Source organism: Oxyura jamaicensis, chromosome 1 (genome assembly GCF_011077185.1).
Source record: "Oxyura jamaicensis isolate SHBP4307 breed ruddy duck chromosome 1, BPBGC_Ojam_1.0, whole genome shotgun sequence".
Taxonomy (NCBI): domain Eukaryota; kingdom Metazoa; phylum Chordata; class Aves; order Anseriformes; family Anatidae; genus Oxyura; species Oxyura jamaicensis.
In genome coordinates this window covers 122,693,640-122,715,295 of record NC_048893.1, presented here as the reverse complement: position 1 = coordinate 122,715,295, position 21,656 = coordinate 122,693,640, and the positions used below count along the sequence as shown (strand labels likewise).

The 21,656-nt window shown below is 40.3% G+C and overlaps 1 protein-coding gene and 1 long non-coding RNA gene across 14 annotated transcripts in view; one reads left to right on the top strand and one right to left on the bottom strand.

Moving 5' to 3' along the window:
* LOC118162817 overlaps positions 1-21,656 on the bottom strand; it is a 70,115-nt gene that overhangs the window by 23,769 nt on the left and 24,690 nt on the right. For 2 of the 4 annotated variants that reach the window (XR_004748680.1, XR_004748660.1), the window contains exon 3: positions 13,322-13,406. This is a non-coding gene — a long non-coding RNA (uncharacterized LOC118162817). Of the gene's footprint in view, positions 1-1,511; positions 2,003-11,942; positions 12,032-13,321; positions 13,407-21,656 lie in introns of those variants that run through there. The other 2 variants (XR_004748704.1, XR_004748716.1) reach the window with 2 other exon arrangements.
* CNKSR2 (connector enhancer of kinase suppressor of Ras 2) overlaps positions 1-21,656 on the top strand; it is a 220,533-nt gene that overhangs the window by 178,363 nt on the left and 20,514 nt on the right. For all 10 annotated transcript variants that reach the window (XM_035318003.1, XM_035317842.1, XM_035317923.1 and 7 more), the window contains one exon: positions 987-1,530. In XM_035318003.1, coding sequence (XP_035173894.1) covers positions 987-1,530 — 544 coding nt within the window. The remainder of the gene's footprint in view (positions 1-986; positions 1,531-21,656) is intronic.

The window sequence follows — 21,656 nt, the reverse complement described above, 5'->3', positions numbered from 1 at the left end:
AGTATGAAAATGTAAAACATACATGAGTATGTTTTAGCTTCAACAACCATCATTGCTATTTCCACTGGTGTGTAGAGAATACATTTATAATCCCACTCATGTACAAAAGTGGATTAAGTTACAGAATTCTTTTTTCCTCTTCTTAATTCAAGATAGGTCCCTACTCAGCCATGCAATCCCTCACCTCCCCCTTATCTTCGTCTTTGACAAAATGTAATACTTCAGTAACAACAGAGATTCTTCTTTAAGGTACAACAGTTTTGCTGTAAAGATGTACTGTAACAAATTACACTTGAATTTCCAGAGAAATTCCAACATAAAAATGTTCTTTTATATAGCCAACAGTGATATTGGTTGTTCTATTGTCTGTGAAAAAGTAGGCTTATCTATAAATCAGAACAAAAGGAGATTTGTTTTTTTATTTTATTTAAGCGGTTGTTGGTGTAAAACTAGTAGACAGACTTCTCATTTATTCTTCACAGGGAATTTTAATTTTCATGTCTATACATTCAGACAATGTTAAGTAAAGCATCTTACTTGAATGTATTTTTAAAAATGCTAAATTTTTGGTTGAGAAATTGGGGGTCTGGTGAAAGACAGTGTCCTTGAGGTTTAATTTGAATGCAATTCTTTATTTTCTAAAGCCATAGACCTTTGAAACATACTGAAGCTCTGCAAACACTATTCCAAAGGAATTATTAGCAAGATGACAGTAGGCATTTGGATGGCATTTTTAAGACAGCATTAATGGACTGGGCGTATGTCTCCTATGTGTTCCACAGAGCCATATTCTACAAAGTTTTCTGCAAATAATTGTGTTGGCTTCTTTTATTGATTAAGGGACATTTTGTAGGAATAAGTATCAGTATCTGTGCCTTCGGTACCAAACGCAGAGCCATCGGTAACAATTAAAAGTACTTGATTGTTAGTAGCAGTAGGTCTCAGTCTACACTAATCTGAAGGTTGCTCCATTGCTGACCTTGCAGATGAGCTGCGCAAGCCCTTATGTGGAACCCAAGCACAGCCGGCTGTCCTCCACAGAGACCTCCCAGTCGCAGTCGTCGCACGAGGAGTTCCGCCCGGAGGCGGCGGGGAGCGCCACCGACTCGCCGGTGCGCAAGACGGCGAGCCAGCGGCGCTCCTGGCAGGACCTCATAGAGACGCCGCTGACGAGCTCGGGACTCCACTACCTGCAGACGCTGCCACTGGAGGACTCGGTGTTCTCCGAGGCGGCCGTGGTCTCCCCCGAGCACCGGCGGCAGTCCACCTTGCCCACCCAGAAGTGCCACCTGCAAGACCACTATGGCCCCTTCCCGCTCGTGGAGGGTGAGAGGATGCAAGTGCTGAATGGCAACGGGGGGAAGCCCCGAAGTTTCACGCTGCCTCGGGATAGTGGCTTCAACCACTGCTGCCAGAGCCTTTCAGTCGGTTCCGCTGATCACCACGAAGAAGCGCAGCAGAAGGAGGTGGAGGAGGAGGAGGAAGAGGAAGAAGAGGGCAAAGCAGCAGAAGAAAACCAGGAAGATAAAAGTAAGTATGGGATATTTCTGTGGCTTTTCAACAGTCCCGTTCGTGTGATGTAGAAGTTGTTTTTTCCTTTCAACTATTAATAAAAGAAAAAAAGAACGGTCTTCCAACATCCCACGTATTTCACAAGGTCCTCTGTTTCACACCTCTTTAATCAGCCTTATCTATTAAGGCCTAGTAAGCTGCCAGAGTGCTGCATGATCTGCCATGATCACCAGACACTTCCCCATTGGCTGGTCACCAGCTTTGTCCTACTAGTAATTCCTAGTTGCAAGTGGATTTTTCTTCTATGTTTTCTTCCCACTTAACACTTGCACAGTATTGTCCCCCACTGACATGTGTATGTGTCAGGACATAGTAAAGTTTCCAGCCAGCCCCCATCCGGATTTTAGAAGCACACAGTTAATCCTGGAGTGCAGAGTCCAGCTGTCATTGTGTAGTGTCCAGGCAGACAGATCACAGGACAGCCCAGAACCTGAAAGAAGTTGAAAAAGAGAGTGTGTTTTCCCCTGTTCCTTACCTTGTGATTTATAGTGAACTGCAGTGATTAAGTTCAAAAAATATTTCAAAAACAAATTATAAAAATATTAGAGAACAACTATGTGACCAGCGGGGTTTAAAAAACAACATAACCCTGAGTAACTGTCTCATATATGGCCCATTAAATCCATAGATATTAGTGCTACTTGTAAAAGGTAATCCAAATAAACAGGGAATGAGGTTGGTCCCTGCTCCTCTTGAACGTGTAAAAACATTTCTGTGTCTGTTTCATGCTCTGTCCTTCACTGTCATTTATGGAGCTTCTCAGCATGTGTTGCTAGCAAAGTTCAGTTCACGCCCAAGTTGTCGGGTCTGTCAACAAAGCCTGCATCCATGAATTGTGGGGTTATGCTATGATTAAGTTGCCTGGAATGGCAAGGAAAGCAAGATGGTCCTGAAACTCTCAAAGGGTTTGTGTTATTTGGTTCCTTCAATTTTTTTATTTTTTTTTTACTACGGTAAAGAAGTATAAAAATGGTAGAGAGATAGGAAAGGGCAGTGAAAGCTTTGGATAATTAACTACCAGCATAAGTTAATTCTTTAAAGTTAGTACATTTGTTGAGCATTAAAATTCATATGGACGTTATTTAGTCTACATGGGAGAGATCAAGAGTTTTCCATTTTCTTTATGCTTTTGTCAATAGCTTCTAGACTTCTCAAATTCTTGCCTTTGATAAAACAGTGATTTCCTTTGCAGATATTAAATCTGATGCCATTAAAAGGAGAAAAGGCATGGTTTGAGTTGCATTCATGCATGGCACCTGCCAAAAAGCTCATACATTTATTAGGGTAATATTAGACTCTTACTGACTGTGAAATGAAGCTCTTTAATTAACAAGGTTAAGTTTCATCAGCTGGGCAGAATGTGTTATCCTATTTTTAGCCTTCAATTTTGATTTTCAAATGGGTTTTTACTGATAGCTACAAAACAATAAAAAAAAAAAAAAAAAAAAAAAAAACTCTCAATCACTGGAGCAAAAGCAGCAAGGAGACTTCCCAGTGGAGTATCTGGGCTGTTCAGGCATTAAAGAGGGATCCTGTTGGAGGGCCCAAGATGTTAGTTGTTTTAAAGAACAGTTTTAAGGTCTTTAGGGTTCCTGGTAACACTTCATATTGTACAATCCAAATTAAGGGCTATTGCTTGGACTAACAAGCCAGAATTTGGGCTCTTCTCCACCTGTACATACCAATTTGCAAAAAGGGAGAAAAAAAGATTAATTTTCAAGTGGTCTGCCTTTATACATATACTGCTCTTTTTCTTTAGGTGAGGAGGTTTTCTTGGTTGAAGCATTAATGGGAGATTGTTTTTGAGACATTAATGACCAGCTAGACATGTAAAGTGTTCATGGTGAATTATTGACCATGAAATTATAAAAACAGAAAGAAAATTCTGTTTAGTCTGTTGAAAAGTTTAAGTGCTGAATTGCTTGTTGCTATGGCTACAACGTTCTGTTTGCAACACTGGCTTTTTCCAGCTTGGTTACCAGTAAAAAAATAAAAAATAAAAAATAAAAAAATAAAAAATAAAAAAAAAGAAAAGAAAAAGAAAAGGCAGAAGGGATTGTGTGCAAGGGGTGTTCTCAGTCACAAAATCCCAGTTTCTGAGCAGAGAGGAACAAGAATTGCTTGTAACCCTGCTGTCAGGATGGGTGCCTGTGTGTGTGTGCTACCTCATTGCCTCTGCAGCTCTGTTGATCTGGGAACATAAAAGCTTGCAGCTGGAGGGAGAGGGGGTTCCTCCCCCTTTGAGAGAGGTTTTAACTTCTCATTGAGCCTCCCCTGCAGTGGTATCAGATGAATCTTCTAAGTGCATTTATCTGCCTTACATATTTGTGATCCTGACATAGTTCTATACTCTTGGATGATTCTGTGTGTTCCTGTGTGTACGTGTTTCAAAGCTTGATCATTCCTATTGCTGTTTGTGTGGGACAAGGAATACAGCTCCTTTGCGCTTGTGGCTGTACAAGTCAAATGTCATTGCCAAAAGTTTGTTTTTTCAGCTTTTTGGTTTTATGTTTTCAATTTTAAAGCCTCCCAAGTTCAAAGCAAATAGAGAAATTCAGTCCTGTTTCTTCCAACTTCTTTTGTAGAAATGCTTTGAAATAGCCATGCCACAAATGAGGAGCTCATTGCTTTATTTCAAATGCTATCCTCAGCTGCTATAATTTACATAGTTCTGTTGACTTTCTACAATGGCTACACTGATCTGCAGCAACTAAGAATCCGTTCTCTGTTAATCACTACTCTATGCCTAAAATAGATATTGCAAGAATTTCCTGACATTGCACATAGTTCTGTATATCAGTTCTCCTGTAATGCATAGATATCTCATGGTAAAATAAAAATCTGGGTTGTCCTTTCCTGTCTTTATCCATTAGGACCTAACTTTGTTGTGTGTTCAGTTGCTTCTTTTTGTCTCATTATATCATGTTAACACTGCACAGCTAACTTTTGATTATTTTATTTCCCTAATTGGATGACTTTTGTGTAAATCATTTTGGCGTTTTGCATTGACATTGTCCTGTAATGGTCGGTCTCTTGCTTTTTAATGGAAGAGGATTCTCTGGTGGGGTATTTGTATTTGTCTGTGACTCGTGTTTGCTCCTGAGACTATGAAAACAGCAAACAATATCCAGATCTGTGGCACCAAGCATCCCTTCTTGCCATGATGCTGCGAAGCAGCCACATGCAAAGAGCGTGGGAGTGGCATGGCACAGCACGTTATGTGTCAGTGATTCAGTTGTGAAGGACATGTTGTGCCTTTTCAGATCTGTTTTCTGCAAGTTGGAGGTAGCAGAATGAGAGAACTGTGTGTCTCGAGTGTCACTGCCACCCCCTTCCCCTTGGGCCTCCCTGTTGTCCACACTCACTGTGTTTTGACATATTTCACCACTTAACACCAAAGAGAACCTAGGATCTTCTTGGCAGACAGTTCAAAGTATTTTTTGGTGGTTGTTTTTTTCATTTTCATTGGCCTCTTTGGTCTGTGGGAAAGGAACAGGAATGACTCCAAGGGCAGCATTTAAGAGAATCAGGTACTCGTTCTCTGCAAAGTGTAACTGGAGTGGACACCACTGACCTACTTGCAGAGAAACCTGCACCTTTTGTGCTTACTCCTGAAACAGTCTGTGAAGAGCAATAGTGTCAGTGAGAGTCCCTGCACTACTAACAGCGAGGGAGTAGTAAAAGACACTGAAAGTAGTGTCTCCCACACCAGCCACCAATTGCAGAATGACATTCGAGGTGTCAGTGCTTTCACAAAAGAGCACTGATGGTTTGAAGGGCTCTCTTCACTAGCAACAAGCACAGTTTTGCATGCTGTGCCCTAGAAAGTACAACTGTGGGACATACTAGGTGTCGTCCTTGACTCCTTCAAGGAAGAGTTTGTACTAGTAAAAATATGCTCTGAATAAGCTGTGGTATTTCAAATTCTGACATACAGGTACAGGGACGCTTGCCTCTTTTAAAAAGAGGACTGTACTGTGCAATAGAAATGCCATCTCAGAAAGATTGATGTTCGATAATTAAATACTACATTGTGAAGTAGTACACAATGTAACACTTCTCGGTTTTGCTCCTCTGCCTTTTGGATAGGGTATCTTTTAACTTTGGCAGGGTTTAAGCAACAGTGAAATGTGGGAGTTAGGATGAATAATGCACAAAGCCTGGATTGTGCACGCTGGAGCTGATGGTGATGTGTGTCTGAAATTAGTTAAGACAGTTTGCTTTTCTGACAGCCTCTTTCCATTTGAGAGAGAGGATTAGTGGTGTCCTGTCATCTGACCACCTAGTTAGTTTTACCTGCACCAGGAGGCAAGGGAGAGGCTGTTAAGATTTTCCCCTCTGGAATTTCTCAGGTTAGCAAAGGTGTGCATGCCTGCTAGTGCCTTAAATAAGTAGAGCTATGAGAAATGACAGGTCATGTTTCACATTAGAAATACTTCTTATGAGGCTGACAAATCACACAAAGTACAACACCCTCTGGGACGCTAAGGAGGATGTTACTCTAACCTAATACATCCAGCATCAGTCATGTACAGATCAAAGCATTTGCCAGGGTTGTGTTGTTGGGGGGGGGGGCGCGGGGTTGGGTTTTTTTTTTTTTTTTTTTTTTTTTTCTGCTGAGCATCCTTCTGAGTGGCACAGCCTGTGCATACTCAGACACTGAAATAGAGTAATGAAAAGGCTGTTTTTTATTTTATTTTTATTTATTTATTTATTTTTCCTGAGCCTTGTGTCCTGGTTTTTAATTTGTAATTCCATCACAAGCTATCCCATGGCACCCATCTGTGTGTTTGGGCCCCTCCCTGCTGAGGTCTACCAGCACCAGGCGCCCAGCCGGTAACTGTGCTGGTCGCTCTGAATGATCCTGGTGAAAAATTCAAGTTATCTTAAAAAATACAGCCTTCTGCTTGTTGGCTTGTACTGTAGATGGCAAGCCAGCGGTGCTTTGGTAAAGATAGTTTGTGTCTCCAGAAGAAATTTTCGTCAGTGACCTGCTGTTTCAGGGAAGAAGGAAAGAGGAGAAGCAGGACAAGACAGTGGCTGATATCAACATATTGCCTGACGTGCTTTTCAAAGCAAACACACAAAATGTTTGGTGGAACAGCATGCATCTTCTGAACATACTTTTTTTCTTACTTTTAGCTAGACCTTTTGATGCTTCATTCGTCATAGGAGCCAGTGAAACATGAGAGAAATGTTGTATTTAAAAATTCATAGGTGGGGAAAGAGCATCATTGATAATCTAGCTTATATCTCAAGCTAAAGCTTTTATAATTGTGAAAATTTAAGATCCATGTTTATCTGAATAGGAATTCCTGTAAGTATCCAGAAGCAAGTACATATTTTGGAAAACTTTCAGCCCAAATAAGAGCTGCTTGATCATTTTCTAGCTGCCATATAAATGTCTATGTTCAGTTGTGTGTACAAAAATAAGTTTTTGACCATTATAAAGACCAGCATGGATAGACAAGTACTGGGACTAGGCTTCAGACATCTTGAGCCTCTTCTTTAATTCAAAATGTATTTAAAAAAAAAAAAAAAAAAAAAAAAGCTCTTCCCAACCTCATGAGCAAAATAAACTATATTATGCAAGTGTTTTTGTATTCTAAATAAAAATGACGGGATACAAAATCTCTGTATTCTGATTTTAAATTTCAATTGGAGGAGAAAAAATTGCCTGCAGCACTTGAAAGCCAAATATTGAATCATTTACTGAGTAGCAATTCAGAAAGCAATATGGGCTGTCAACAAAAATAAAAGTAGTTTAGTTTTATGCCTCTTAGTGTTTTTAAATGTGAATGCATTTTGCCCACAAATATGCTGTTGCCACATTTAAATTTTAATTGATTTCCATTGCTCATGCTGCTAAAAATGCAAAGGAGAGGTGAAATTCAAAAATAGAAATTTTATAAGGTGCTTTCCTACTCTTATTTTGGTTTTAATAGCTTTGGGTGTCATTGCCAACAAAGGTCATCTGTTTTTTCCTGAGATGTAGATTAAATGGTCTTTTTACTAGCCAAAGAAATAGAGATGAGAATTTCTTAAATAACCATTCTTTTAGTGTACTTTTCTTAAAGAGTATCCTCAGCTGCATTACTAAGCTGGTAGCTATCAATGGAGCCATGCTACCAGAGGCACCTTCAGGTTAGGTCATGGAGCAAGGGATGAATGGACTTGATAATACATTGCTGCCTTTTTCCCCCTATGTTCTGCATTAATTCTCTTGTTAGGAGTCATTTAGCCGATCTCCAGTTTGACTTTAATTTTTCTATTTCTTGAGATAAACAAGCTCTGTCACCGCCTCTGCCCTGTCTCAGGTTGTCCTTGCAAAAAGGCAGCCCATAAGTGGCAGAACACTTCATGTGCTGTATAGGGAAGGCAGTCCAAACCTTCTAGGACTCCCTGCTTGTGATGCAGAAGGGTATGTGACAGTTTCCTAAATTTTTCTCAATAGCAATTAAAAAAAAAACTTTTTTTGTGTGCTTGTAGATACTTCCCCCAATTACAAATGTGCTTTCATTCTAAAAAGCACACGATACTCACATTTCTTAAATGAGGACATGTAGCTTTTTTGAAATTATTTTGTGTATGAAAAGGAAAAACTGAAAAAGAAAAAAAAATGGAAAAAATATCATGTAGATTCCCGTTAAAAAAAAAAAAAGGCTTTCCTATTCTAAATTTGATACCTACATTCATTTAAAACCTGAAAAAATATATAATATTTACTTATTTACATAAATCTTATTGCAAGCTCTCTGAAAATTAGGTTAAAGATGCACTCAAATTTGACCACTGCAGAAAACACGAGGAAGCCATTTTTTCACTGGAATTTTTCTTCAATTGTGATAGTTCCTCTCTGAAATGCAAGAAGCACTTGGCACAACCCTAAAGTTTTGAAATGCAATGGAAACATGTACCTATAGTGAAACAATTTAGCCAGATACTGTGTGCCAGAGAATGCTCTTTTGAAATTAATAATTTTTAAATACTTTTCTCCAAGCTGCAAAAAAAAAACACTGAAACTTTTTCTGTAATCTATTACAATTAAGTCAGAAGAACATGGTGCAGTAATGGTAGGACTGGGAGAACAGAGAAGGACTGAAGTCTTTTTGAATTTTATCTGTTTCATTGCCAGGTGTTACCATCTGCTGGCTGTGGCTCTCAGGTTCTTTCAAGGTAGCTATTAAACATAGGCAGGGAAGGACCTGAGTCATTAGTGCCTCAGAGAACATAGGAGGGATGTAGTTTTAGTAAACTATTAGCATGGTGAACTTCTGTAGTGTCACCATGTAAACATGCTTTCTTGTTTAATTACTGTTAGTCGTGGGAAGCAAGATGAGATATTAAAACCTGCAGGGATGGGATTCTCAGTGCAAGCAGTCAGCATCTTGCTAGATTTTTGTTGTTGTTGGAAAGGAGACTCTAGGGAAAAAAAAATGTTACAAAGCAGTTTTGTTTGCTTAAATCTATTTTTAAAAGAGTTCTGGGTTTGTGGAGTTAAGTTAAAGGAAGATTGTCTTGGAAGCCTATGAAATAAATGCGGGGCAATTTTTCATGATTTTTGCTAGGGCCTCCGCCTAGTATTTGGCTGCCTTTCCTTTCCGTTTAGACTCCAGCTGCTGCTCCAGAGTGTCTCAGATCTCATGAAGGTCTTGTATCCTACCTGCCAGCCTTATGCAACTTCCTTGAATGTTCTTGGACTACTAAAATGGCATTAGATCCTTGTGTTTTGGCTTCTTAATTTATATTTACCTTTTTCCTAAACTTTTCCACTGAAAGAAGGCAGCATATGTAGGCTAAAATCTCATCCCCTTTGTAGGCTCTGGTGAAACTGTAAGTGTGCTGTGCAAGTCTTATTTGCAAGTTTGTGTATTTATATGTGGAAGTGAATTCAAGAGGTTATCCAGTGTAGTTCTGTCTTCTAAATCTGGAGCTGTTACGCCTACTGAATCTGTCCTTAGGTACCCTCAGTGGTGGGCATTCTTCAGTCCCTCCAGACAGTGCTTTTTCTCTTTGCTGTCTTGGAAAGGAATTTGCTTTTTCTTCTAATGGATATTGAATTGTTCCCTCTGCATTTTAAGCCTAGTATTTCCTGTCCATTGCAGCATGGAAAAAAAAACAAACAAACAAAAAACCTGCTCCATTACAGCAGCTCTTTTTTAAGCTGAAAGTTTGTTATGAAGGTTGATCTAGTTTTTCACATACCTACTGTTTTCTAGACTTCTGACTGTTCTTCCCTTGGTTTACCAGCTGGCACCTGCCTCACCCAGGGCAGCAGCATCCTAATCTAGGTGTAGCACACCTGGCTGACACCAGGAAGATTGCTTCACCCTGGGTTTTATACAGTCCTGCTTTGCAGCCATACAGTGCTTCACATTTCACTTCCTGTTGTACAGTATGCTAGATAAGCTTTCCTGCTTAACTGTTATTTTTCTTGCCTTAATGAATTTGGTTATTCATGTGCTTCCCACAAATCCATGTTAAGTAGCTCAAGTTGATAAAAACCTCAGGTGATTTAAAATATATAACTAATTGGGTTAAAACCAGCCAACAAACAAACATGAAAGCTTGTAAACTAACAGCATGACTAGAAAAAAAAATGCTTTGCAGACTAGCCTGATGTTTGCCAAGTTCTGTCTCTGTTAGCATAGCATTTACCATATTGTTATATGAAATTTGGCAAGGGGATTTCATCCCTCCAAATCATTCCCACTTCTAGGACCGTACTCCAGCAGTCTGGGAGAAGTTTCCTCCCAGTTCTGTCTTTGTGGATTGTATTAGGTTTGTTCTCCTCTACCATCCACATCATTAGTAAAATCTGTGAAGCAGGGCACCCCTGGGAGAACCCCACAAGGTGCAGCTGTCATTGCTAGCAGCAAGCCTCTGGTACCTCCTCTGCCTGGGCTTCGCTTTTGCTACCAGATGACACCTTGGTTACCTGAGCTGACTAATGCTGCTGCTTCTGGGAGCTGAACTTCTGGAAGGAAAAGACTGTGCCCTTGTTGCCCTTGTCTTATACCCATTCTGCATCTAAACAGCAAAGGAAGATGTTATCCGGAGATAAGCGGGAAGTGGAGGCTCATCCTTCTGTCAGTTGGAAATTTCATTAGTCCTCAAGAGCTTAACGCTCAGAGTTTACACTAATCACATAGGTTTAATTTGTAAGCTTTCCCATTGTTTTTCAACATCAAGCATTGCTAATTCTTATGAAACAAATATCACAATAATATGGGTTTTGTTTGTTTTAAAATGATAAGCCATGTAATCAGCCAATTTTGCAAGGATCTCAGTTCTCATTAAATAAAAAATAGGTTTCTAGTTTTGTTTTGAAAACTTGTTCAAAAGCTGGAAGATAAACAGTTTGTCTCCTTTTGTGGCCCCAGTTTGTGAGTTTTGGATCTAGTTGGTAAGTTAGCACTCTCACATCATTGTACCAAGTGCAATGCCATTAAGTAGTATGATGTCATGAACAAAATGTGAAACAAGTTCTCTGCAGGATTTTACTGTATTTACATGAAGAAAATGGCTATATTTTAAGTAGGACGGTCACTTTCTGGCTTCACATTTTGAGCATTTCTAGCCCAAAATAATAACAGCTAATTATTTCTTCTCTTCTGGGTTACAGAAGCATGAAGTTTGGCCTTTCAGAATATAAAATATCACCACTGATTTGCTTAGAAATATTTGATTTATCATCATTAGAAAATGAGGAGAGAAACTGCCAAAAAAAAAACCTTTGATTTGAAAACAGTTTTCAGGCATGATTTAATCATAAAAAGATTTATAGTAATCCAAGAGGAGGTGAGATTAAACAAACCTCACCTGGGAGATTTTTCCTGTCTGTAAACTCAGGGGTAGGTAGATATCAGTGGCACTGCAAGACCTGTCCACAGGGCATGATTTTTCTGCTCCTTACCTATCTAACATTTCATGTCCATGTCTGAGATGGTCTGTGTGGGTTCCCATCGTGGGGAGAAACTCTCCCTGCACAGACAGGTGCGACCTCAGGCTGCACGAGGAGAAATTTCCTATAATGGGGAGTGGGGCATGCAAGGCTGAGGGGAAACACTTTCTGCTGCTCTGAGGTTATAAAGGAGGTGAGTGTTTGGGTGGGGAGGAAGTTTGCCTTGATGGCTTTACCCAGCGAGGCTAGTGAGAGTGCCCATGCCCGGTGATAGGATGAGGGGGAATGGCCTAAAGTTGTGCCAGGGGAGGTTTAGGTTAGTGTTAGGTCAGAGGTTGGACTAGGTGATCTTGGAAGTCTCTTCCAACCCAGATGATTCTGTGAGTACATAATACAAATTACTGGGGATCATCACAAATTTGTTTCTGTGTTAAATGAAGATGAGATTTTGGGTGCAGTTGACTGGTCAACGGGGCTCGGTGATATGCTTGCGTGCAGCAGTGACAGACGTGGCTTGGCCATGTGAGGGGCTGGTTTCAGCTATCACAGCATTTCCTATAAATGCAAAGTAGTCGTTAGAGAGCACTTGAGAACTGGTGACTATGAGACCTAGAGAGTTAGAGAGTATTTTCCTGTGGTAAAAATAGCAAAATCTGTTTTAGAATTCACATAAAAGTATTTTAATTGCCTCTACATTTGGCATGAAAGTGTTATTTTTACAATTGTACATTGTGAACACTTGAAATCCAATATGAAAATCATACTTAATCTATAAAAAGCTTGAAGCTGCTTATTCAGAGCATTCTTCTGCTTCTTTGCTCCCTACTAGAATATACCTTACTATTTGTTTTCAACTTTTAATCAATAAAATAAATTTTAATTTCAAGAGATTTTTTTTTATTCAAGCTATGTATATGCACAGACTTTTACAGTAGAAAACCTATATTTTCAACTTTAATGTAATGGTTTAGGGACTCTGCAGTCCAATTTACAAGTTCTGCTCACAGATGTGGCCACCTTATAGTGGCCGTCATGAATTTCATATTATACACAGGCTATCCTTGCATCTCAACAAAGTCAAGAAACTTGATTCTATGAACAACTTGCACAGTCTGTAAAATACGTGTGAAGTATTTACATAGTAAGAGAAATGGAAAACAGGATGTGTTCTAGTTTTGCTGGGAATACTTTTTTTTAAAAAAAAAGAAGGCTGAAATTTTTGGTTCCATTAATTTTTGAACTATTAGTAGAAAGTGGGAGTAAGCTTCAAGGTTTTCACAAGGTGAAAAAATGCTTGCCTTGGAGACTCACAACTTGGAAATGGCTTTTACAGTTAAGGAAACCCCAAAATGTCGGCCAACTTCTTCGTGCTTTCCTCCATCCCCAAAAAGCCAATTTTCTAAGCTTGTACATGTTGTGGCTAAACAAGACTATGGGATTTATATTGAGAATACTAAATTCACTCAAAATAAAAGGCAGGCTCTTAAGTCACTTTTGAAAAGAGCGCTTGGGCTCTTGATCAATTTTACTATTCCTGACCTTTAGGGAAGGCTGAATGTGGGAGGCGAGGCCACAGTCAGGAGGCCACGAGCAGCCAGCACCATGTCTTGGAGCCAGGGGACACCTCCAGTCTTTGGACTCCTACTCAGAAGAGATCAGAAGCAGGGCAGGGAGATTTCATATTCCACCCAGGTTTGGCACTTATGCCATGGCTGCTAGGAGGCTGTGCATGTTGCTGAGCATCACTGCTCCCCAGGACACTGGGGAATAGGAGGTTGCTGACTGTAACCAAATAAACAAATAAAGGAAAGCAGACCCCACCAAGATGGTGGAGGCTTAACTTACCTGGATAATAGGATAGGAAACAGCTACTTTCCACTGGCCATGATCTGTAGTGCTTGTTGGGAACAGACATGAAGCATCAGGGTAGCTGGGGAAGAGAAGGTGAAATTCAGTGGGGTAAGACAGAGGCAGGATGCTGAAGACTAGAAATACATCTGTAACAGTGAGGATAAGTTGTGGAACAAGTTTCCTTGAGTTGTGATCAGTTTTACAAATGAAAATCCCATCAGGCTTAACACTCTGTGCCATGACTGAGAATTATGGTGTTATAAATCTTTCTCCCTGTTAGAAAACCTGTTTTAAGAAAATTCTGTCTTCAGAGTGGCATATTTCTCTTACAAGAAAACCTAATATAAATGCATTCATGCTGTGTTTTCCTTTGTTTCACAGAATGGTACAGCTTAGCATGCTGTGCAGGTGAGTCAAGTGGATATACTTTGTGTTGGGGCCACATTCAGGTGGGCTGCACTAGCACACCAAACCATTCCTCAGCCCAAGTTATCCTCTAAGGAGGAGAATCCAGCATAACCTCTTGATTATGTCATAAACCCTGCAATATTTCTGCCCATAATTAGCTGAGGTGACAGTTACTTTTGCTGAATAAAACCTTCTCACAGTGCTCCCTTAACTCATGTCTTCCAAAACTATCACCAGAAGCCTTTGGTGAGACTTTTTCTTCAGATAAGTTACTCATTTGTACCATACTGAAATGGAGTAGATATTTTAAAAGACAAAGTCCTAAACCTGTTTCTTATTTTGTTCTTCTATTTTTTGTATTCAGCTTGTGGTTGCTTATCTTTTGCATTTGCCATAGCTAGCTCCATTATAAATGACCAAAAGCATATAGGCAGATCTTCATCCCTGTTTCCTGGGATTTATTAACATGTCTCCTCCTTTCAGGGCAAATATATTTTTAGTAATAGTTTCACACTGGCCTGGGGAGGTTGGTGTCTGCACTTAGGCCTTCAACTGTGGCATTCCAATTCTGAAACCCCCACATGCTTATGCACACACCTGCTGATTCCATAGGCCTTGCCATTGCAAGAGGTTGGTTAAACAACCTTCAGATTAAGCTGACCGTGTGTGGTGTGTGCGCTGCATTTTGTAATACACAGACAAGTGCTTCTGAGCCCCATTATGTAAACTGTAGCCACCAACTTTTTTTTTTCATCACCGGTAGTTGTGCTGATATAGTGCCTCACACTATACTGTAACCAGAAAAAAAATCAATTCTTGCCCATTCCTACCTTGTATACTTTCTCATAAGAAACTTGAATTGAGAAAGTTCTTGTTTTTCCACACAGTTGTTACATAAATGTATCACGTAGTACACACTGACCTTTGTTACCTCTGTAACCACAGTAAAATCTTTAATATATCAAATAAAAGCAAGGACACTATAAAGGGTAACATGATCTCTATGTAATTCTGAATGGTTTTCCTTGGGTCTCTTTTCCAGAAGCAATCTTGAGTTCTGTGCTTCTTTTATGTTAGTTATGAAAGATGTGATATAAATCAAAGATCAGTTCATAGTTCATCATCAGTTCATAATTCTATGTGGCTGCACCAGGGTAATTCCTCTAGAACCTCTCTACCTATATTTCTGGAACAAAAATATTTTATGAAGATGAACATAAATTCAAGTCACTGCAAATTACATAGGCATCAATGAGAAGTCTAATGTTGTAAAACCTATTTGGAATATCCATGTGTACTGGTAGCAATTCCTTATGTTACACAGTAAAATTAGTGAGCTTTTTGCCATGCAGCTTCTTTAAGAGAGTATTCCTTGTAGAATTAAAGATTGACTAAGCTTGTGTTTTTAACTATTTTGTCTTTATGTCTTGAAGCCTAACTTTTCTATTCTGCACAGCAGAATCATAGAATAGTTTAGGTTGGAAGAGACCTAAAAGATCACCGAGTCCAACCTCTGACCTAACACTAACAAATCTTCCACTAAACCATATCACTAAGCTCTACATCTAAACATCTCTTAAAGACCTCCAGGGATGGTGACTCAACCACTTCCCTGGGCAGCCTATTCCAGTGACTAACAACCCATTCAGTAAAGAAGTTCTTCCTAATATCCAACCTAAACCTCCCCTGGCTCACCTTTAGCCCATTCCCCCTCGTCCTGTCACCAGGCACGTGGGAGAATAGACCAACCCCCACCTCGCTACAGCCTCCCTTCAGGTACCTGTAGAGTGCAATAAGGTCGCCCCTGAGCCTCCTCTTCTCCAGGCTGAACAAGCCCAGCTCCCTCAGCTGCTCCTCGTAAGCCTTGTTCTCCAGACCCTTCACCAGCTTCGTAGCCCTTCTCTGGACTCGCTCGAGCACCTCCATGTCCTTCTTGTAGCGGGCTACTGAACACAGTACTTGAGGTGCGGCCTCACCAGAGCCGATGTGGGCTTAGTAAATATTTCCCAAAATGTTGAATTGTGTAGTTCTGTATCAGATCTCCTCAGACTCTTAGCTATTTGCGTTTTTTTTTTTTTTTAAAAAAAAAAAAAAGGAAAGAAATAAATAAAAAAAAAAAAAGGAAACAACAAAAAACTGCAAGTGCAAGTGATTGCATCTGGAGAACAGCTGGAGAGCATTGAGCCTGAAGTTTCAGCTAACAGCCTGCCTTGAATAGTGCCTAAAAACACGTTTCTAGGGAAGAGTTAGAGATCTCTGTGGAAGAGAAGATTCTTCTAAAAAGTAATACTATTGTTTTTGGGTGTACTTTTAGGCATATCATGTGGCAACAAGGAGTTGCATGGTTTACAGGCTGGAAAGAAAAGCATGTCCTTTGTTTAGTCTTGAACCTATCACCCAAACTTTCAGATGTTCCTTGTAATGGAAGAGGCAACAATCAACCTTTTCTCTGCTTACTTGGTGCATGTACAACTCGTAGTTGTACAGACCACTTATTATCTCCCTTGTTTATAGAGGTGACCAAGTCTTGAATGGCTCTAGACTGTGCAATCACACTTAGCAGGAGAAGCCTTTCACAACCCTAGTAATCCTAGCTGTCCATCTATGAACCTATTTACTGCTTTTTTAGGCAAGAAGGCCAGAATGGCATATACTCTTCAGCGTGTGACACATCAGAGGTTTATACTATAGCATTTTAATGTTTTCTGCCTAATCTTTCTGTATTTACTCAGCAGTAAAAGACAGTCCTCCCACGTTCTCTAGTTTTGAGGATGCCGATTTGATATTATTAACAAATATTCTGCAGTCATGGCTTTGCAATCCAGAAGGAGAACTAATGGAACTGTTTGTTATAAGGTGGTTCTGCCTTACAGAGAAAAAAATAAAGGTGTCATTTTGATGTAGGTGATACATAAAAAGAGAAATGTAATGCTTGTTCACATAAAAGACTGTGTGAGAAGGAAGCTAAAGAGACAATATAATTACTAAAGCTAAAGAGACAATATAATTACTAAAAGAAATGAATAGTGGGCATAGGTAACTGAGTGGCTTGAGAAATTACTCAGTGAGGAGGGAGGTTGATACAGTGGGATAGGAACAGAATTTAGTCAGATGATATTCAGTGTTTTCCAGGCTGTAGAGGTGCTAATATTTTATTGGTTAGTGACAATGTTTTGATAAAATGAACTTAAGCAAACTGAAGTGGAAGTGAGTAGCCAGTTGCTGGGAATATTTCCCTTGCAGAACAGCCCAGGCTTGTGCTAGAGCTTATCCAAGGCACACAGGACACCACAAATGACTGCTCAGTGAGGACACTTGGAGAGCAGAAACCCCTCAGAACCAGCCTCTTTGGGCTGACCACCCTCTTGGGCTTACCTGGCAGTTTCCAAGGCTGTCTTTTTTTGTAGGTGAACCCCCAGCAGCACTGAGGAGTGTTTGGTCATTCCTCCCCTGGGCAGAGCAGGATCCCCCTGCACCTTTTTTGCAGAGCAGCAGCAGTGCTTGCTCAACCTGAGGATTGCAGGGTAGTGGGCTCCTGTGTGCTCACTGCCATCACCTGGTTGAATGTGTCTTTTGGTTTTGGTATTAATTACCTTTGAAATGCATCTCCACTTCCTGGCAGATTGCTATGGCAACTCTGGGGTGGATTGCAGCTGCAAATCTGCAGGATTCAGCCACCACATTGCCTCCCACCCAGGGCTGGCCTTCCTCCTGCTCCTCTTCCTCACCAAGGAGATGGGCTCCAGCCAACCAGTTGCCATCTTGTGCCACAGTGTCCCTTCTACCTGGAGCTGTGCTGTGCTCTGGGAAAGGGCTCCCCTCCTTTTGTTAAGATTTGTGATGTTAAGATTTGAGGAAACAAAAGGGGATTTTTCTGGTTTTGTGCTCTAAAACCCCAGATGGGATAACAAGAGTAACAAGTACAGTCATTCAGACACGAAGACAGCCCTCTCATTTCCAGTTAAAATCCATGAAGATCCTATTTTCACATCCCTGCAAAATAAGAACACTTTTGGCATCTCCAAAGGTTTTGGAAGTGCTAGGTGGAGGAGATTGAGCAGGAAAAGCAAATTTGGTACTTGGGAGCATGCGTGGCCGTGCCGGCAGGCCCTGTACACTGCTCCATCACCCGCAGAGGGGTGATGTCTCTTCTTATAGCCCCACAGGTCAGGGCACCGAGGCAGCAACAGGACTCTGACCTCTCATGCCATGCACACCTTGTCCTCTCCTGTGAAGAGGGTCTTTGATGAGTGCCTGGCTTTCATGGGGCGGCCAGGTAGCAGGGCTGAGGTCTCCCCCATCATGAGGCATCGCACAGCCATGAAACCCTGGCCTATCATCCCTAAGCAGCATCTGGGCTTCCCAAACAGCCTGATAAATACGTTTTACCTTCCCCCAACCACCACCACCTTGCCATGAAGAGAGATTCTTTGTGGTTTTTTTGAATGGGTGTTTAACCAGGAGCTTGAATGCAAAGGTGATATGACAAAAGGCTCCTTTGATTAGTTTGCTGCTTTTTGCTTCCCAAATTGTGCATAGAATTACTTTCTTAGCAAGCTTGAAGAAATGCTATCCAATTAAAGAGATAATATTCATTCTAGCATGTTCAGGGATTTGAAATAATTTTAAAATTTGTTATTTGTTGCTATCTTTAAAGTTGAATTACACTGGGGAACTTCTGACATTTTCAGCATTTGACTCCTGTAAGAGGAGCCTTTAGCCTAATGAAATCCCTGTTCAACTCTGATTTTCTCTAATTACACTGGTGAGTGCATTTTTGGAATATAATAGTCTTAGGATATACTTTTAGAAAAATTTTGGAGCACTTTTGAAAACAGATCTTGCATGTTAAAAATATGCAAGCAGTTATACAAAAAAAAAAAAAAAAAAAAAAAAAAAAAAAGCAATGTTTGGCTTTCCAGAAGGATACCTTACATAAAACCCTTCTGTGTAAGCTTTTTAGGTAGCGATAATTTTCTTTAAAAAAGAATACAGGAAAATTCACCAGATGAAGATACACTGTTTCAGTATCTACCAGACATGAAATGTTTTATCATTAACCCTTCATTTTATATTCTCAAGGAGGTACTGAAGTCACCGTAGCAAAACAAGCAGCTAACTGCTGCATTTGTCTGATGGGCTTTCGGGACACCTGAGAAAGCAGCTGAATCATTGTTTTAAAACAGGAGGGGAGATTTCTACATTGTCTTTGCAGAAACCAAGCGAATTAGAAACAAGCTTTCTAAAAGCAGTTTCTTTATATGCAGATTTTGTGCCGTGTATTTTCAGTTTGATGATCAGAGGGAGGGGTTTCAGGTCTGATAACATTTGTGTTGCTGAATATGGTCCTCCTCGAGCCTGGAAGAGACCTGTCTGAATCAAAACCAGAGTTGGAGCAGAACCAGAACAATCAGGCAAGCTGGGTTAACTGATCCCACACTGGCTAATTAATGTGTGAGGAGAGAGAACAGGTTGCCTTTGTTATATGGAGCACAATCAGCTAGGAGTGGGGAGGTTATGAAAATTTGAGTTGATGGTAGTGCCAGATGAGTAATCACATGCTCCATCTTTTGTGTGTGCACTTCTCCAGGGAGTTTCAAATTTGATTAAAATATCTCAATGTGAGCTGAACGATAATAATCTGCCCTCCCAGCTTTCCCTAACTGGCCAGGTCTTCACAATATTCATGCTGAGCATTGCAGCAGAAGCCGCTCGAGAGCCTCAGCAGAACACACGCGCGAGGAGGAAGACGCCACTTTTTGCTCAGTCAAAATAACATCAGTAACTCTACATTCTGTTAGCCCACTCTCAGAAGAGATCATAGGATACGATGGAAAGTCACCCCAGATGTGGTGAGGGCAGTTTTGTGGTCTTCTGTGGATGTGGGCAGATAGTGGGGAGATGACAGCCTGTCCATGCAGTATTTAGTCATGCGAGGGATTTTGTCAGTGTGTCACTACTTTTGTTGTTAGTATGGGAGGCACCATCAGAAAGAGCAGTTACAATGCTGGGGTATTAAAGTGCTCTTGGTGCTCTTTATCTAAAGTGGTCTCTACGGCTCAGGGTTAAAAATTTAAATTTGATGTGTTATAATTAATTCTATACATTTCTGTTTCCTGTGAAAACCCCAAGTGAGTAAATGCATAAAAATTCCAAGAAATATGCTGCTTATAGAGGTGATGTAGAGAATAGTCTGTTACAATAATAAGACCAGTTCTCTTTGAATATTTCATATTGAAAAAAAATGGGTGATACAAATGCAGAAAGGTAGTACATTACTTATTCTGTGCTGTTCTTTTTTCAAGATTGAAGTTCAAAGCATTAGTCAGGAGACACAACTCTCATTTTTCTACTGTATAGTAATTGTTTCAGTAGGAAACAAACTGGAACTACAGTTCCTGCATCGTGATCAGGAAATAAAGACGTCTTTTCAATCTGTTCTCAGTATAAACCATGCAGGAGGTTTGGGAGATTAAATTCAGCTTTATATGCCATTGCAGCCATAGCCTACCTTTAACTTATGACAGTACTGAGAACTGGACTGAAAGGAACCTCACCTTTAAATGTATACCTAATGTTACATGTACTTTGAATATAACATTGACTTCTCTTAGATGGGACATGTCCTGTAGAAATATGTGACCTAGTTCCAGTGTAATCCAGCAATTGCAGTACCAATGTACAGAAATTTGAATAACATTCAAATCATGCATTGGGACATTAAATCTTAATTATATCTTGTTCCCTCTGAACTTATATAAAATTGTATACATAACTATATACTGTAAAAAATTTAGCCAGTTTCTTTTTTTCTTTTCTTTTTTTTTTGCTTGACTAGGGTTTTCCAGCCACATGCCTTTTTCTCTACTCTCAAAGAATGATACATGTTGTTTCTCATGTTTTTCTTTTTATACCAATAACAATGGATGTTTTTCAGATTTTCTATAGTCTCACTGTTTTTCTCCCAAATTAGGCAATGTCCTCTGTCTGGGAGCAACAATTTGTACTGGTTTACAATGGTAATGACACAAAGTGCTTTACAAAAGTAATTGCTGACTTGTGACAGAGCCACAACTCAGACTGCTCAGCCTTGGAGCTGTGGACTGTCACACCAGTAACAACTGCACATGAGGTGAACTAGACACAATGAGCATACGTGTACACAGCTTAAGACAGGATCATACAGAGAATAATGCAATTCTGCGTATTAATGCGTATGTTAGTGGAGTGGTGCTGTAATGTATGAGACAACTTTAACTACCATTTTTCAGTTCTCCAAGTGCTTTTTAGTTTAAATCTAGTGGATTTTTTTTGCCTTTTTTAAAAATATATATAATTAATTAAGGTATAGGGTAATTTAGCTATAACTGTAGTGTCTGAAGTCCATATAGGGAGAGCAAGGGCACATCTGCACCTTTAGAAATATAGCGTTAAAAGGGAGAACCCCCATGTGTAGGTGACAACCGTGTCATTTCCGTGCTGCCTTCTGCTCACGCAGCCGAGCACAGCCCTCAGGCAGGAACCACTACTGGGGACTGTTTGTGTTCTGGCATCCCACCCATCCTCCCCACTCCCCGAGTCCTGCTTTCTTGTTGTGCTGCTTTCTTGTACAGTATTTGTGCTCCTGGTGTTCTTTTGTTGTCGCTTTTAGCTCAGCAGGGGCGCATGGGACACTAAAGAACATATGGTAGTGTTGGAAAAACTGGAACTTGCCATTTGGAGACAGCATATTCCTGTATTTCATTTCTCTCTCATCACTGTAGTAACTCAAGTCTCCAGCAGTGTACTGAGTGACTCCTGTCACAGCTTCCCCATCTAACTGACTTCTCACAGGATGACCTGCAGATATGTTACTTGGGAGCGTAGTGTCAGGAGGCTGCACTGAATGTGTCATCCAAACCCTCTGCGTGGCACCTATCTG